Genomic DNA, 14,299 nt, shown 5'->3' on the forward strand with positions numbered 1-14,299 from the left:
GTTTGATCTTGCATTTTCCAACAACCATTTTGGAAAAATGTAACTAGTTTTTGGAGCAGAAGGAACAACAAAATCACCAAAAAACAATGTTTATATTATGAATAGCCATCATTGAGTCGATGTGTTGGTTATCGTGTTTGATACACTTTGATGAGAAAAGACTATCTAACAGTTGCCTGCTTGGTGACCTAGCCTTTCAAATGCACTTAGCATTAAAACAACTTAATTTACACAACAAAAGCATTGAGGTCTGTATTAAAACTAGCTCACCTCCATCCTCGCTGCCATTGAAAGGCCAGGTCACTCAGTAGACGACGGTAAAATGATCTATTGTTTCTTTTAAACGTTGTATACCAGTAGTTTTTCTTTTGCATATATGAATCACACAAGTAAATACTGATTTTGGAAAAAAAATTGACATATATTTTTTAAATTTGGTAAATTAACATTATTTTGCAGCGCACTCGCTCAATGACATTACATAGACCTTCCCCCTTCCCCTTCCCCTTCCCCTTCCCCTTCCCCATTTACAATGCATGTCAATCAGGAAATACAATGAACATTGTTTAGGAGGAGCGGAACAGGGTATTATGGTTTGCACAAGTCTATGTTTTGCATCTGTCCATGATTGCAGGCTGCTCATGAGTGATTAGCCAGCACTCTTCACCTCAAGAGTAATAATACCCTATATTTTTCACCATATTAGTGCAACCTAGTCAAGAAGTAGATATGGTTGTGTTCAAAGTAAATACTGGTTTTAAACTAAATGATTTTGCAACTTCAGTTAGACTTTTGGATATATTGTCTTTTCATATTTATTGCAGTAAAACCTTGATTTTGAAAATAGGGTCTTGATTTCATGTATTTAAGTGAAATATACTGTATTTACCTGTATGTCATAGACACTATCATAAAATAAGATCTGTATATTCCATTGTTGAAATGCTCTGACACAGCCTTAGTGTAGCCGCTGAATCGATCGGTTAATTTTAGAGTCTTTTAATCCAGGTTCATCAAATAAATGGCATACAAATATGTTTCTGAAAGTAGAATTACACAATTGAAACTTGCAAATGCGAAGCAAAATGAAAGTACACAAAGCTCAAATAAATCGAAATGTCGAACACTTATAAACAATCTGAGGGTTACTTCTCAAAATAACTGAAAAATGTTCGTCGAAATCGATAGGATGAAAACGATTCACATTCACAATCTTCAGAACAAAATTCATCATACACATGGCCGAGCAAGATCACCCGCGCGGCCTGGTGACAACTAGAGTTGCGTCATGTTAAAATCATGAAATGTGCGTTTGGAACCTACATTCCGGCCCCAGTAGATACACGCAGTTGCCGGTAGCGTTGTGTTTACTAACTAAACCTAAATGGTTCCAACCGTAGTCCTGAACTAATCTTGATTCAAGTTACTGAGCTTTCTCCTGGTCGGCTTCTAGCAGCACACGCTTGTCGATGGGTCGCATCAGGATTCCACCCTTGGTTTTCACCTTGACTCTTCTGACACATCCGTCACTGTTAGGGAAGGTTTCAATGATCCGGGCTAAAAGCCATGCATTTCGTGAACAAGTGTCGTCTACTAGGAGGACTATATCACCAATGCTCAAATTTCTCCGCTCCTGATGCCACTTCGATCTTATTTGGAGAAGTGGAAGGTATTCTTTCGACCAACGTTTCCAAAATTGGTCGGCTAAATATTGGACTTGACGCCATCTTCTTTTTGAATATATATTTTCTTTCCGGAAAACTCCAGGTGTGGGGGGGACTTCTGATCTAAGCAGAAGTAGGTGGTTGAGAGTCAAGGCTTCCAGATCCTCTGGTTCCTCTGAAACCTGTGTGATAGGTTTTTCACAATGATTGAGAATTGCGTTGAGGACCTTCCGTACAGTTCTAATACACCTTTCCCAGGTTCCTCCGTGATGAGATCCTGTGGGGGTCTTAAATACCCACTGAACCTCATGCTGAAGAAGATAGGCATCAATCTTCTGATGGTTCCACTCCCAAATTGCGTTGCTGGTCTCCTTGCTGCCCTTCACAAAGTTTCCACCATTGTCGCTTCTGATCTGTTCAGGTTTCTCTCTTCGACCTATGAAACGGCGTAAGGCCTATACAAATGAGTCGGTGTCAAGCGAGTGAGTCACTTCGATGTGTACTACCCTTATGGTCATACAAGTGAAGATACAACCATATCTCTTTACCTCGGACCGTCCTCTTTTCGCAATGAATAGTCCAAAGAAATCAACACCCACGAAAGTGAATGGCGGCTTGTTTGCGGTGACACGGTCTTCGGGTAAATGAGCCATCTTCTGTTCAGCAACGGGAGCTTGTCTGCGGCGACAGCTGAAACATCTTGATAGTAGTCTTCGGACTGCTGAATTGGCTCTGATAACCCAGAATCTTTGTTGCAACAAGGACAAAACGTGCTCTCTACCTGAGTGTACTGAGGCCAAATGATAGTACTGAATAATTAGGTTGGATACATGATTGTCTTTGGGTAAAATGACTTGATGCTTGGCACTTTCTGGGATCAAAGCAGATCTGAGTCGACCACTGACTAACAAGAGCCCATCAACTAGTCTAGGATCCAACTTGTAGATAGCACTGGACTTCTTGATCAGCTTCGTCCGTGACTGAGGCTGGATGCAGATCATCTCGTTGTTTGTCTCCTTGCTCTTCAAGATCTCCATTTCTTCTGGGAAGCTCTTTCTTTGGACATACTTGAGGATGTCCCTTTCGGCAACTTGCATTTCTTTAACCAAAATAGGTGTTGCTATTTTTGTCTTCTTTTGGTCTTGAGGATTCTTAAGACAGTCACCACAATTTCGAAGGTTTTCTTTGTACCGCAAGACCCAAGCAGTAAACTTCTTTAATTTGTGCCATGAGGAGAATAGCTTCATCATTTCCTCTACCAGTTCTGGGCCTTCCTTTCGTGATGCTCCACCTGCTTTTGCTTCCTTCTTGACTTCTGGGTCCTCGTCTGATATACCTTCCAGAGTTGCTATGCATTTTGGCCAATGGTCTTCTGTTTTCATCAAGAACTCCGGCCCCAGTAGCCACCTCGAACTTCCAAGGAGTGTATCTGCTGTCAATCTTCTCCACACGTCATCAGCGGGATTATGTTTGGACTTGATATATCTCCACTGACATGGTTTCGAACCGTCGCGAAGTAGAGCTACCCTGTTGGCCACGAATGTATGGAATCTTTTGTCTTCACTCATTATATACTTGAGTACAGAGGTGCTGTCAGTCCAAAACACCGAGTCGTCAATGGGGAGCTCCAGTTCCTTTCTCATCATCTTGTCCAATCTAATGGCTATTAAGGCGGCTGATATTTCTAGTCTAGGGTTGGTGATTTGTTTGAGTGGCAGGACTCGGGAATTGCTTGTCGTCAGGGTGCAGCTGATGTTACCATAAGAATCGGTCAAGCGCAGGTAGGTCACAGCTCCGCCGCCACTGGTTGAAGCATTTGCAAAATGGTGCAATTGGCTGGTCATGATATCATTGAAATTCTTCGGCTTGATGCATCGGTTAACAGAGGAACCTACAGTTTAGGTAAATCGGCAAGCCAGACATGCCAGCGGTCTTCGTCATCTCCAGGTATGGTGTCATCCCATCCTAGCTTTCTTCGGCATAGGTCTTGCAGAAGGATCTTAGCAGTCAGCACAAATGGTGCAGCCAAACCCAATGGGTCCTATATAGAACTAACAACAGCCAATATCCCGCGTCTAGTCGGGTCCCTCGGTTTCACGTTGATGTTGAACTCAAATCTGTCTTTCTGGATGTTCCACTGGATCCCCAGTGCACGTTCGCTTGGTAAGTGATCAAAGTCGAGCAGCTTAACTGATTTGGCTCTCTCACCTTGTGGAATGGACTCTACAACCTTTTTTTAATATGACACCCACTTTGTCGGTCGGAATCCACCATTCTGCAGAAGTTTACTAAGCTGGTAAGCTAGAGTGATAGCAGTGTCCTCGGTCTTGACTGACTTTAAACAGTCATCCACGTAAAAATTACGTTTGACGGTTTCAATAACATCACAGCTAAACTTCTCTTCATTATCTTCGGCTACCTTTCGTAATCCAAAATTTGAGCAGCTGGGTTAGGATGTTGCACCGAATAGATGAACTTGCGTTCAATAATCGTTCGGGGCCCGATTAAGGTCGCCTTCTGGCCACCAGAGAAATCTTAAGGCGTCACAATGCTCAGGGGTTACTCGCACCTGGTGGAACATAGATTCAATATCTGCCATCATTGCAATGTGTTCCTGTCGAAATCGAATTAATACTCCCACCAATGAATTCGTCAAGTCGGATCCCTGCAATAACTTGTCATTTAGTAATGTGCCACGGTATTTGGCTGAACAGTCGAACACGACTCTTGTTTTGTCAGGTTTTAGGGAGTGGTGCACTGGATGGTGGGGTAAGTACCACACAAACCCATCTTGACGATTACGTTCTTCTTCCGGTACTTTCTGGGCATACCCTTTAATAAGCTTGTCGTTGATAACAGTTTAATATCTTCCATGCAGCTCTGAATTTCTCTGTAATCTCCTTTTCAGGAGTCCCAGTCTGTGAAGTGCTATAGGTGTGCTGTTCGGTAAACATGGTTGATCATCTCTCCATGGCAACGATCACTTCGTAATGATTGTCCTTCAACTTGACGGATTTCTTCATAATAGAAATTGCTCTTTGATCATCTTGGGATGGCCCTAGTTCACTATCTGCAATACATTCACTGAACTCTCTATTGCAAAAGTTCTTGAACTACTCGTTCAGCTCATGGTCTGTTATGATAAGATTTGCTGTGCATTTCCTTTCCTTGTGGCCGGAGCCAAGTGGACCATTAATGGCCCAGTCAAATCGGGTTTCGGTTGCATACGGTCCACCTCCTTCGCTCTGTCTTATCTCCTTTGGTTCTAATGCTTTGATGTTGTCATTTCCCATTAGCAGACCGACTGGAACATCTAATTCAGACACTCGAATTCCATGTATGTGGGGCCACCTGTCAACATCATCTTGCTTTGGGACATCTTCAGCTGACACTGGTAAGGATTTAACTGAGAACACTGTGGGCAGTTCAACAGGGTTTTCTTCTTCAAGGTCAAAAAACTCAAGGCTTATTAAGCTGCTCTTTGTAATACTGTTTTCCTTTTAATGGTCGTTAAAGAGAATTCTGTTTTCTTGCCATCAAGGCCCAGTTGTTTTAGGAGTGCTTCGGTACAGAACGTCGAATTAGATCCTCCCTCTAGAAAGGCATGAGTTACTACAACATTGTAACCACCTTCGGCTTTCACTTTCACTGGCACAACGGCTAACCCAATCCTTAATCTGTTGACCCCAAAGGAACTACACTGTGTCTTCTCAACCTCAACAAACCCATTGTTTATACTAGCCGTCTCACATTTATTGGTATCTTCTGACTGCCTTTCGTTGTTAGGGGGAGGTGGAGGGTGTAAAATCATGGCATGTTTCCCTCCACAGTCGGTGCATGCAGCAGGTTTTCTACAATCTCGTGCTCGATGGTGAGGAATCAGACAATTGAAGCCAAGTCCCTTTTTCTTTGCAAACTCTTCTCGCTCGCTGCAAGACTTTCGTTGGAACATCTTGCATTCTTGTAACACGTGGCTGCTGTAGCAAAAGATACACTTGACTGGTCTAGAGTATCCTGATTCTTTCTTCTCTTCTTGCTTATCCTTTTTAGCATTGGTTTTGTCGGTTCGAGTACCGAAGCGAGAACCTTTAGGCCTAACAGGAGGTTTCATCTTGTGGGATTCTTTATCTTTCAGGTTGCCTGATATGTCTCCAAACACTGGATGTGTTGCTGCACGAGCTTCTCATTCGTCAAAGCTGGCAATATCATCAAGTGTTACTTGTCTGTTTTCCTTTTCACTGATGCTGTCAGCCGTGAAGCGCCATGTTTCTCGGGCATCGTATGGCAGACGATTTACAATTCCTTTCAAGCTATCTGGGTTATCTATCTTGCTATGATATTCAGTTCCTTTAAATGTGTTCCTGCAGCTGGTCAAAAGCACTGAAAACTTCTGTAAGGCTTCCCCATCTTCAGATTTAATTTGTGGTCCTTTTACAACCTTGTCAACATATGCAGAGGCGATCTTGTAGGGTTGGCCATACCTGCTCTTGAGGAGCCTCCTTGCTTCCTGGTAACCTTTATCTGAATCCATCAGTGAACAGCTCTGCATCAAGTCTTGAACAGCTCCCGAAGTGTACTGGACTAACTAATACAACCGTGCACTGTGGCTATCGGTCCGTGCGTCTATCAATGTCTCAAATACTTTCACGAACTTGTTGTACTCAATTGTATTTCCACTGAACACGGGTCCTTCAGGTTTGGGCAGTGTTAAAGTCAAGGCACTCCTTTGTTGCTGTGCTACCACTTCTTCGATACACTTCATTTTTCTTTCTTGAATAGGCATCATCTTAGCAAAGTCATCTTCCTTTGTAGAAGACTCGTCCTTTTCAGTCTCCCTCTTCAACATAGTCAACACAGGGAGCGTAACTAGTGGTCGCGCCTCATTTGGCCATTCAGGTGCCTGTGGATCAAGAGGAGATTCTTCAATCTTAATCTTCGACTTAGTATTACGATCAACTTCTTCAATCTGTTCTTCAATTTCATCAATGTGAGACAATTCACCACACTCGTTTGCCTCTGCTTTAGCATAAACTTCGTCCCTTGCAGCTGACTGGGTTAGTTCCATCTTCATTTTCAACATCTCTTCTTGTTGCTTCAAGTGAAATTCTTCTTCCTCCTTTATTTTCTGTAACTGAAGCTTTCTCTCTGCTAATTCCTGTTTTTCCTTTAACAACTTCAATTTTGCTTCAAAGGCTTTACGGTTTGCTGTTTCCTCAATAAGCCTCCTTCTTACTGAACTAGATGTGCTGCTGGTATGGGACACCTTCGACACTTTACTTGACTTCGAAACGCGGGAAACTCTTACTTGGGTGATTGAATCCAGAGGTGTTACTTCATCTTGCAGTTTAGCACTTTCTATGGCGTAGATCCACGTGGAGATCTTCTCTTTATTTCACAAATCGCTTCGTTTTCCTTCTCATAATACTTTAAAGATTCATCAATTTTATCATCATTGTTACTGCGTTGTCCATCAATGTCCAAATCTTTCTCATACTTTGAAAAGGATTCGTCGGTTTTCTTGCCGGATAAGCTCATGCTTTCCAGTTTCTTGAAATCCCCATTGTTTAAACTAATGTAGCCGCTCAATCGATCGGTTAATTTTAGAGTCTTTTAATCCAGGTTCATCAAATAAACGGCATACAAATATGTTTCTGAAAGTAGAATTACACAATTGAAACTTGCAAACGCGAAGCAAAATAAAGCAAAATGAAAGTATACAAAGCTCAAATAAATCGAAATGTTGAACACTTACAAACAATCTGAGGGTTCCTTCTCAAAATAACTGAAAAATGTTCGTCGAAATCGATAGGATGAAAACGATTCACATTCACAATCTTCAGAACAAAATTCATCATACACATGGCCGAACAAGATCACTCGCTCGGCCTGGTAACAACTAGAGATGGGTCATGTTAAAAATCATGAATGTCCGAGTCATATTAAAATCATGAATGTCCGTTTGGAACCTACACTTAGAGATTTAGTCCATACACTTTTTGAACTTCGATCTGCTTCAAACCCCTCTCCGATTATGCTTCCTTTATATCACATCCAGCCTACAGGCCTGGTTGTTGAAGTCCTTTAAAACATTTGAAATAAATTCTCCTTAGAAACCAAAATTGGGGTGTGTACCAGTATTTTAACATGCCACTTTTTTTTTTACTTGGGTAAATATGGTATACAATATATTTGTTTTAGCTTCCCTGGGCAGACTGAAATGTACTGTATGCATGAAACAGAACATGAAAATCATCAAATTTTAACATGTAAGCCTGTTAAACAGTGAGCCTGCTGCCATATCTTTGTATCCATCTACACCTGTTTCACTGTTCACTAATTCCATGTCACATGAGTGGCTAAGTGGGTCAATATTCTCCAGCACAAATGACTGAATTGCATCACCATTATGTAACACCACTGGCTCAATAACAACATAGCTGTCACTGTCAATGGTTGAGGGTCCTGGGCATCATATCCATACATTACCAAGTCACTGACATCTTCATCTAACTGACCATGTGATAAGGGATTATCAGGGTGCATCATTCCATTTGTCCACATTTGATTTGGTGTCCAGTTACTTTCTGTAGGAACACTGTGATTATTGAATGCCTCCTTGAAGTCACCTAGGGCATGGTTGATCCTTGGAATAAAGATTAAGTGCAAGGCGAAAGGATGTCTGGTATCTGTTACATCAAGAACACCAGAATACTCCATTGCATAAAAAAATATAATAATAAAGATGGCACACGCAACGAAAAACATCTCGCCACAGCCTCTCTATTCGTTGGTTGTGAGTGGAGGGACCTTCAATAAAGCCCCCCCCCCCTACCATGCCCTCCTGCCTGCAGCTTTGCATCACACACCAGAGCATTCTCCACACCTTTGTCAATGCGAATTCTAGAGGGCCAGAGGTTCCTATCCCTATGTACTGCAGCCAGAAAGAGTTCAAGAACCGTTTCAGCCAAGTTGTTTGAGTTACATTGTAGAAAAGCAATTCGTCTCGAGAATCCATCAATACATCCATGTGTGACAATTTTCATCTTATCAAAGACTGGTGGCCTTCTAAATGCCACTGACAGTGAATTTGGCCTTGGAACATGGTACGTTCGACGAGAAACCACGACCCCCCACCTTAATGCAGTGTTTTGGGGGTCAACTCTCGCAATACTCTCTCTTATTCGCCTTCTCTGACTCCTTAATCGCAGAGACCTCAGGTGACCTCCAACATAGTTTTGCCCAGTGGCAGTACCGCGAATTGCTATGTAGGTGCTTATTATTTTATCTAGCTCTTCGTCCGGTAAATAGTTAAAGCCTCTGATATCACCCAAACCATGCTGTTCCACTCTTCTTGCAACAGTCCATCTTGACACACCCAGTAATTCGGCGATTTTTGTCCAGCTGAATCCCATTGCCCTTAGTTCTTCCAGCATTTCTGCGGGAATTTCAAAACACGGTCGTCCGGGTTTCTCGTTCCATTTCTTTTTTAGTGTTGTAGATGATGTAGCAAGGGTTGTTAGAGTTACTACACTGATAGTAATGTGATTCCGTAGCAATGCCAGTGCACTTGTGAAAGTGCCTGCAAGTGAATCCAAGGCAGTTATGTCCGATGGTTGGACGTCACTTGTCTCTTGCAATGCTCGAATCAAAGAAACAGTTTGATCTACTTGTTCAAAATGCATTTCTGCGTCTACTTGAGTTTCATTATCAACGTTTAGTAAAACGTTTTCAGCGTTTTGAAGAACAGACTCCAAAAACTTGGGAAGGTCAGTTTCTATGTCAAAAGCACTAACGTCCACCATTTTCAAGTTGTGGTTTTTATTCCAAGTCCCCTACAAGTCAGGTTTGGCCGCACTCGCCCCAGGAAGATTGAATGACTTTCTCGAGGATTGCATTGAAAATGTTTTTGAGTGGACTGAATAACTATATTTCCGTGATTCGATTGAATAAATATTTCCGTGATTGGACTAAATAAATATTCACTTTGTTTAAATTGAACTGAGAAACATAGGTTTGAATTGAATGCTTTTTCTGATTGTTTGAATATATTTGTAAAATTGAATAAAATTGTATCACGCCAAAATGATTGGATTGAATAAATATTTGACTTGCATTGATTGAATTTTGCTACAAACGGCGTGCCATAGTATCCTTAAAAAACTTTCGTCTGTTGATATAAGTTTTTACTACGATGTCTTAGTTTGTTAGTACAGTTATCATATTTTATTACGGAACTCGGGCTGTCAGAGGGCCAAAAACTAAAATCAGCCAATCAAAATGCTCTATTACCGGTCTAATATTCTCTAAGTATTGGACCGGGCACTGTCCCGAATGGTCCTGAATGATACCGCACTTGTGTCCCTTTGAACTTCAGTCGTATAATAAATCTCTTATTAACCAAACTTGCTCGGGACCGTACTGGAAGAACATCGGTTCTCGGTCTTTTATGTACGGACCTCGCCGCGCTCGGTCCGTACCGTCAAAACCTCGGGCCGATATTCTCCCAGTACGGCCCTCGCGCTTGGTTAATAAGATATATGTATTCTTTTTAAAAGAAATGTTTGTTTTCCATAAAATGTGATCGTCCTGATTAGAGTATAGAACTAAAAGGATTGCTCTTGGTGAACAGTAACTGATCACTGACAGGTCTGAGCGAGAGACTCTGGTGACGGCCTCCACTCATAATGTCGAAACGACAGTAATTTCTGCTGAGAGCGATCCTGCTGAAAGCGATTGACTGGTAAAAGTTTCAATGAATGTGATATTTTGCTGGTAGGACTGGGTAGGCCGACACTTGGTCATAATTTGTTAAAATGGAAATGTTAAGAGTTCCCTTCTCGAGTTATGGTGGAATTGCCCAGAGTTCTTTTTCGGGCATAAACAAGGCAAAGGTTGTGTTCGCGACACTAGCTTGCATCAAATAGATGAGAAAGGGCTAGCGGATAAAGTGAGAAGGAATTTTGCAGCCAAGCACCAAGATCCGGCCCTGAGGTGTGTTTTGAATGCAAACTTTTGATTTTTTTAGCAAGTTTTCATCTTAAAAGATGGACACTTTTTCAATGTTGCTCTTGGAGCAAAATGCTGGATTTTTGGGATTTGTTGCCATATGAACGGTTCAATGCAATGGAAATCGGGAATCATTGTGGGCGTTTTAGGCTACAATAGGTGTCACATCAAGCAGCCGGCGGAATGTACACACTTACATAATGTTGTCTTTTAAGTTCAACAAGAAACTCATCGACTTGACTAGATCGTCGATACCGTCCATCTTCACTGTTTTCAATGGATTTTTGCAAATATCCTTTTACCCGGGGTACCTTAGTATATGTGAAGAGTTGGTGTTAGAAGACTATGGGGAGGACCCGTTGAGAGAGATTTGAATAGGTTCCAGGTTGACCGCGCATTAACGGTCTCTCAGCTGCACAAGAAGTTCCTTCCACGCATTAGAAGAATCCCGAACGGCCGTTATTTTGAAATTCTCGCTGGATTGGTTGCTTGACGAACCGACTTTTGTGGGATTTTTTTCGGTGAACTTAAAGGGCAACTATTTGGCTTTCGTGCTGCCGAGTTTTGATTCGAGGGAAAGTATTTGAGTGTTGTTCTCGAGCGATTTTGGCGAGCATGTGTCAACAGAAGTTTCCGACCTTCCCGTATTTTATGCACGGTAATTTAGGGCGTAAAGCTTAAACAGATCAAAATGGCCTCAAATCGCGAGGAGAACAACACAGACTACTCTCTACGAGGGTAAGACTTTATTTCTTTGATTATTTCACACAACTTTACATTTACGGAGCTCAAAAGCAAGTCCAACTAAACCACTATACAAACTCTTTAATTATTCACTGTGAAAGAGCCTGTGACAGAGCTTGGGCCACCTGTGCTTGCATGAAAGCATTTTTTGCGGTCCAGTCTACATGAAACCACCTCTCACCTACATACATACATACATACATGGTTTATTTGATAAAGCAAGTTACTGGGTAGGCAAGACTAAAGTCCTGATGTAGACCTGCTAACTAATTTAAAACTTTACACTTAATTAACAAATAGAAATATGTACATACATATAGAAGTTACTAGTATTACAATAATTAGTTCAAAAATATGTATAAATATCGTCCTTATTCGTAATTGATGAAGATTCCTTTGAATAAGATATACTGCTCAAGATCAGTTTGTTTTTCTTCAGTTTTTCTTTGAAAGCTTCAAGGCTGGACGCCTCCTTTATGCTGTCCGGGAGGGTATTCCAAGCAATGGCAGCCCTATGTTTAAAGGTCAATCGTCCTGTTTCAGTTTTTGGTCTTGTTTCATTTATGTTCAAGGATTATCTAAGGCCAGACACTTGGGCACTTTTTGTAACTAGTTTATTAAGTAGATCATTATTGAGCCCATGGAATGATTTGTAAGCTATTGATAGGATCCTTTTTGTGTAGAAGTGGGAAAGGGGAGACCAACCCTTTAGATTTCTCAAGTCATTTATGGTTGTTTCCCTCGGTAGATTATAGATTGGCCGCGCAGCTCGTGCGTGCATACGCTCAAGTTTCTCCAGTAAGGCCGAAGAGCATGATCCCCATACAGCAACTCAATATAGGACGGATGGGATTATGGTCTTGAAATAGATAGTCTCTAAGGTGGACTTAGGTAAAAACTTAATTCTCTTCAAAACACCTAGTTTCTTGTTGAATGATTTACACACAATTTGAACATGGTCAGTCCAGGATAGTTGCCGGTCAATCGCTAGCCTAAGGCATTGTGCTGTGTCCGTAAATTTTAGGAAGTTTTGGCCACTCTTCAATTGTGGCAGTGGTCCAAAAAAGGCACGCTTTGAGAGCAGTAATCCCTCGGATTTAATCTGTTTTCCTTCAGAGGCTTGCCTCTACCCACATTCCAGCTTAATGATGCCGTCGTGAGGGCTTCTGTAGAGAGAAAATGGCTCGAAAAACACTTATAAACAGCCAGAAAAGCGAGAAACCGAATCGATTTGAACGCATCCAGACACGAACTGCTGATTTAGGTCACGTGACCCCAAAGTCTGAGCCCAAGGAGTCTCAAAACCGTAAATATTGTAACGGATACTCCATATAAGGACCAATAAAGTGAGGTTAAGTCTGTATCGCCAAATTACAACCGAAAAAATATGGTCTTTTTCGTATTCAAAGGGTTAACGATCGTCTATGTTTTTGTTAATAGTTGTTGTTGTATGGCGAAAGTAATATGTCCAGGTCTTCGCCTTTCGATCTTTTTAAGATCTCTAGCTTCTTTGCGATCGCAACAAAGACATTACTTTTCATCTCACTTTAAGACTTGTTAATTGTTATTATTGTTAACTATATTCTGGATTTTCGGGACACATGTTTGACAAGAGCTAGCAAATTTGAACACTTCATGTTCAGAGATGAAGTCAAACTTTAAATCCAGCAACCAATGTCAGTAGGGTTTTTTTTCAAGTGTTTATGGTTTTCAAATCATGTGGGCTCTGTTAAAAAGCAGGCCCTCACCTTCCCTCCTTCCAGCCTTTACACCCATCACTGTAAAAGGAATGCCACACTCGTTAGCAAAAACAGGCATCCTTAAGAATAAGAAAGATGGTAATAATTTAGCTCGGTAAAGAAATTCTAAAAGATTAATTTCGTCTTGTTACGACGAGCGTGGGACAAAGAAAAACATTCTGAGTCCCCATGGGGAATAGACCCTATTTCTTTACCTAGCTCAAAACTTATCATCTTTCTTATCCCTTACAAAACATGACGCTATCGACGTTGCCGATGCTAGCAGTGCGCAGGACACGTGTCATCTGTGAACTTCGTAATGGACCTTGCTCATATATAGGCATCCTTAGTTTACACAAGTACCAATACTTGTGACGGTCCGGAGAGCACCATAAGACTGCATGTCACTGTAAAATTAAATTTAGTACTATACTGACAGATTCAGTCAAGCAGCTGGCTTGGCGGAACTTTATTTACGACATTTGAGAATCGCGGTCCACGGCAGAGGCGAAACCAAGATTTTTCAAAGGGGTTGGGGGTGGTCGCAGTGTATCAAACAGAGGGTTCTTGCCAGATTGTCATGTCCCCTTCCACGGCATGAGTTTGAGGAAAAAGGCTTATAAAGTCAAAGGCACCCTAAGATCCCCCCTGGTACGCCCTTGTGCGCTGTCTCTAAGGAGCACATACCAACTCACTCTCCAGGTTTCACGAAAAACTCTCTGGGACGAGGCCGGGCTGAAGAGTTTTACCAACATAATGGTGAAAATTTCATTGATTGCAGCTAATTACGTTTCCTTCTGCATTCTTACGTCGAAGGTCCTGCCTAATTTTTTCTCTTTCAATCGTCAGGGTTTCGTCTCATTTGCTTTCCGTTTAAGTGACTGTCATCCTCGTTCCTAGGGCCTTTTCCCTTAGCCGGTTGACTGAGTTTCAAGCAAAATTATTTTTGACACGAAATTGATCAGGTGGAAATAAGAGAGAGCCGCTAAACAAGCTTTAAAATAATAGCCTATTTAATCTGTCGAGCTATTGTTCTACAGGGCAACAAAATAGAGTATTTGTCTTTTGGTGAAAGTATACAAGCGTTTCAGTTCCTAATGATAATCAGTCGTCCCAGGCTACCTTAGGGGTATCGGGTTCCGGTAT

The 14,299-nt window shown here is 41.6% G+C and overlaps 1 protein-coding gene and 1 long non-coding RNA gene across 2 annotated transcripts; both read right to left on the bottom strand.

Annotated features, from left to right (window-relative positions):
• Window positions 1-1,423: 1,423 nt before the first annotated feature.
• Window positions 1,424-3,508, bottom strand: LOC148734584 (uncharacterized). Its single transcript, XM_088752794.1, has 2 exons — window positions 2,213-3,508; window positions 1,424-2,119 (listed from the first exon to the last, which is right to left on the bottom strand). The coding sequence occupies exons 1-2, from the start codon at window positions 3,506-3,508 to the stop codon at window positions 1,424-1,426; spliced, it is 1,992 nt and encodes a 663-aa protein (XP_088608920.1).
• Window positions 3,509-7,258: 3,750 nt separating this feature from the next.
• Window positions 7,259-7,530, bottom strand: LOC148734585 (uncharacterized). Its single transcript, XR_015999460.1, has 2 exons — window positions 7,417-7,530; window positions 7,259-7,315 (listed from the first exon to the last, which is right to left on the bottom strand). It is a non-coding gene; the product is annotated as an uncharacterized LOC148734585 (long non-coding RNA).
• Window positions 7,531-14,299: the final 6,769 nt, after the last annotated feature.

The sequence above is a fragment of the Stylophora pistillata genome, chromosome 3, assembly GCF_964205215.1.
Source record: "Stylophora pistillata chromosome 3, jaStyPist1.2, whole genome shotgun sequence".
Lineage (NCBI taxonomy): Eukaryota > Metazoa > Cnidaria > Anthozoa > Scleractinia > Pocilloporidae > Stylophora > Stylophora pistillata.

Excerpts from the sequence above, each read along its gene's own strand:
- LOC148734584 (XM_088752794.1), bottom strand. The coding sequence starts at position 3,508 with ATGACCAGCCAATTGCACCATTTTGCAAATGCTTCAACCAGTGGCGGC. Across the intron at positions 2,120-2,212 it reads CGAAAAGAGGACGGTCCGAG|GCCTTACGCCGTTTCATAGG; the intron begins GTAAAGAGATAT and ends TCATTTGTATAG.